The following is a 3297-nucleotide window of genomic DNA, read 5'->3' as shown; positions in this document are numbered from 1 at the left end:
AAACTGAAATTTTTTTGTTTCGTGCTATCAAACGATTAATTCCTTAGTTTAATTTCAATCGTGTTTTTGTTTTGATGATTTGCAGGCGAATACATTTAAAATCAGCGATAAGTTGCTCGATTGCTTAGAACAATGAATAATGTTGGAAATGATAGCGATGTAGTGGTCGCTGTACGAGTGAATGCCCAAAAGAGGGGAAAAAAGTGAAAATCCGCTAAAATGTATCAAAATTGGCAATTTGCGCCAATTAGTTTCCCTAAAATGCAGAGCGATGATTTCTCCGAAATGCAGATAGTAATATCATGCAAAATCGCAGACGCTGGAATTACAATAATGAAAGTTCATATTGATAATGGCAGCAGCGTTGATATTGTTTATGAGTAATGTTTCATTCAACTGTCAGAGAGTATTAAAGCAAACCTACAGCCAACTACGGTTTCGCTAACTGGTTTCGCGGGAGAATCTTCATTGCCTATAGGCATTTTGCCTTTAGACATTGAGTTAGCTGATGTAAATGATGAAGCTTTCGCGCGGCAAGTGCGTTTAGATTTTTATGTTATGCGAGCCTCATCTCGCTATAACATGCTGCTGGGAAGAACCGCTATAAGTAAATTTGGAATTATCCCATCTAAAATTCATGGCATGATTAAGTTTCCAACATATAAAGGGATTGCCACAATATGTTCAATGAGCATCATGCCCATTTGTACGGCTGTTAACGTAAAAAGTGCAGGACAAGAAATCGCTGATGATGCAGATAATATGGAAATAATTAGTCCTGCATATCCTGAACATAAAATTAAAGTGGGACGCAATGTTAGTGCGGACACTAGAAAACAAATTGTACAATTACTTGTTCAGTACAAGGATGTTTTCGCTTGGTGCGAAAATGATATGACCGGTGTTCCACGACATATTGCGGAACAAAGGCTCAATGTAAATCCAACCCTAAAACCTGTAGTACAAAAGCGAAGGGGTATGGCCCCAGATCGCGTAAAATGGCTGTGCGATGAGGTAACAAAATTGGTGAGGGCTGGAATATTGCGCGAAGTTCAATACCAATCATGGATCGCGAATCCAGTGTTGGTGAAAAAACCTGATGGTTCTTGGAGAATATGTATTGATTACAAAGATTTGAATAAAGCGTGCCCTAAGGATAACTATCCGCTTCCAGAAATTGATTTGAAAGTGGAATCTTTGCATGCTTTTCCGTATAAATGTTTTCTGGATGCGGCAAGAGGTTATCATCAGATTCCAATGGCTCAAGAAGGCGCAGATAAAACAGCATTTCATACGGGTAAAGGCATATATTGCTATATAATGATGCCTTTTGGTTTAATCAATGCGGGTGCGATATATCAACGTTTGATTGATACCGCGTTTGACAAACAAATCGGGCGTAATCTCGAAGCCTATATAGATGATTTGGTGATAAAAAGCACAACGCAAGAGCAGATTATTGAAGATATGCGCGAAACATTTGATACACTGCGAAATATAAACATGAAGCTTAATCCGCTAAAATGCAGTTTTGGTGAAACTGAAGGAAAGTTTTTGGGATATCTTGTTACAGAGCAAGGTATTCAGGCTAATCCAAAAAAGATTGCGGCTATTGAAAACATGACCGCACCAAGAACGGTTAAAGAGGTGCAAAGTTTGACAGGAAAACTGGCCGCGTTAACGCGTTTTTTGTCTAAAGCTGCCGAAAGGCAGTTGCCGTTTTTCAAAACTCTAAAAGGTTGTTTGAAGCAAAAAAGTTTTGTTTGGTCCAGTGAAGCAGAAACTGCATTTCAAGAAATGAAAAAGTTGTTGAAAACCTTGCCTACCCTAACAGCGCCAGTTGATGGCGAAATTCTTTATCTTTATATATCCATGGCAAATGAAGCTTTTGGTTCAGTTTTGATCACGGAAAGGAATAAAATACAAAATCCGGTGTATTTTGTTAGTAAAGCTCTTACAGGAAGTGAAATAAACTATGCGCCTATTGAAAAGTTTGTATATGCTCTTATTTTAACATCGCGAAGGTTAAGAAGATATTTTCAAGGGCATCCAGTGCATGTGTTAACTAATCTGCAGATCAAGCAAGTCTTAACAAAGCCAGAAATATCTGGTAGACTCGCATTATGGGCAGTAGAGTTAGATGCCTATCAAATATCTTACCTTCCGCGTAGCGCTGTAAAAGGTCAGGTTATGGTAGATTATCTCGCTGAAATGTCTGGAGAGTTGGAGGTGGTCAATGAGAGAACCGCGTTAAAATCGGTACTTGGCGAAACTTGGGATTTATTTACTGATGGTGCTTCATGCGTAGAAGGTGCAGGTGCGGGTTTGGTTTTGGCAAGCCCAAGTGGTGAGGAGCATACGTACGCATTGCGTTTTAATTTTGATGTGACAAATAATGAGGCAGAATATGAAGCATTGCTTGCTGGTTTAAATATCTCGCGAAAAATGAATATTACTAAGTTGCGTGCATTTACAGATTCGCAGTTAGTAGCGAATCAGTTTAATGGCTCTTTTGAAGCACATGATCCTTCTATACAGAAATACTTACAGTTATTGAAAGAAATGGCAGCGTGTTTCGAGCATTTTGAACTTGCGCAAGTGCCAAGAAGTCAAAACAAGAAGGCGGATGCTTTGAGCAAATTGGCCGCTTTAACGTTTTCGCACTTTCAAAAACAAGTATGGGTTGAGGAATTACCAAGTAAGTCAGCAGATAGTGACTTAATGGTCGCATCTATTACAGAAGTACAGCCAAATTGGATGGAGCCAATCCTGCAATATATCCGCAATGATATTCTGCCAGATGATAGCCGCGAAGCTCGTTTAGTAAGAGAGCCGGCACCAATGTATATCATCCAAAATGATATCCTATATCGCAAATCGTACTGCGGACCAATGATGCGATGTGTTGGCCCAATTGAGGCAGAAATGATTGTAGAAGAAGTGCATAATGGTACTTGTGCACTGCATTCAGGCTACAAAACTATCGCAGTAAAAATTATGCGTATGGGATACTTTTAGCCATCCCTATACCGCGACGTGGCGAAAATTGTTAAACACTGTAAAAGTTGCCAAAGGCCTGCCCCGCAGAATCGAATGCCGCGGCATGATATGATTCATGTTAAATCGCCATGGCCATTTTACAAATGGGCTATTGATATTGTAGGGCCATTTCCTGCGGGGCCTGGCAATGTTAAGTTCCTGATTGTGGCAATCGATTATTTTACCAAATGGGTTGAAGCTAAGGCGGTTCGCACTATTACTGGTGTGCAAGTGCGAAATTTTGTATGGGAATACATT

The 3297-nt window shown here is 39.8% G+C and overlaps 1 protein-coding gene across 1 annotated transcript; it reads left to right on the top strand.

The window, feature by feature from the left end:
* The first annotated feature begins 696 nt into the window (after window positions 1–696).
* On the top strand, window positions 697–3053 carry LOC139841681 (uncharacterized). The gene is made up of 5 exons (XM_071831884.1): window positions 697–1102; window positions 1412–1941; window positions 2077–2259; window positions 2401–2843; window positions 2972–3053. The coding sequence occupies exons 1-5, from the start codon at window positions 697–699 to the stop codon at window positions 3051–3053; spliced, it is 1644 nt and encodes a 547-aa protein (XP_071687985.1).
* Window positions 3054–3297: the final 244 nt, after the last annotated feature.

Source organism: Rutidosis leptorrhynchoides, chromosome 4 (assembly GCF_046630445.1).
Source record: "Rutidosis leptorrhynchoides isolate AG116_Rl617_1_P2 chromosome 4, CSIRO_AGI_Rlap_v1, whole genome shotgun sequence".
Taxonomy (NCBI): Eukaryota; Viridiplantae; Streptophyta; class Magnoliopsida; order Asterales; family Asteraceae; genus Rutidosis; species Rutidosis leptorrhynchoides.
The sequence above is the reverse complement of the archived record's forward strand: the minus strand, read 5'-3'. Positions and strand labels throughout refer to the sequence as shown.

Coding starts and splice junctions, on each gene's coding strand:
- LOC139841681 (XM_071831884.1), top strand. CDS start 697: ATGCCCATTTGTACGGCTGTTAACGTAAAAAGTGCAGGACAAGAAATC. Junction 1,942..2,076: donor TACAAAATCCGGTGTATTTT/GTTAGTAAAGCT, acceptor ACTAATCTGCAG/ATCAAGCAAGTCTTAACAAA. Junction 2,260..2,400: donor AGAGAACCGCGTTAAAATCG/GTACTTGGCGAA, acceptor ACAAATAATGAG/GCAGAATATGAAGCATTGCT.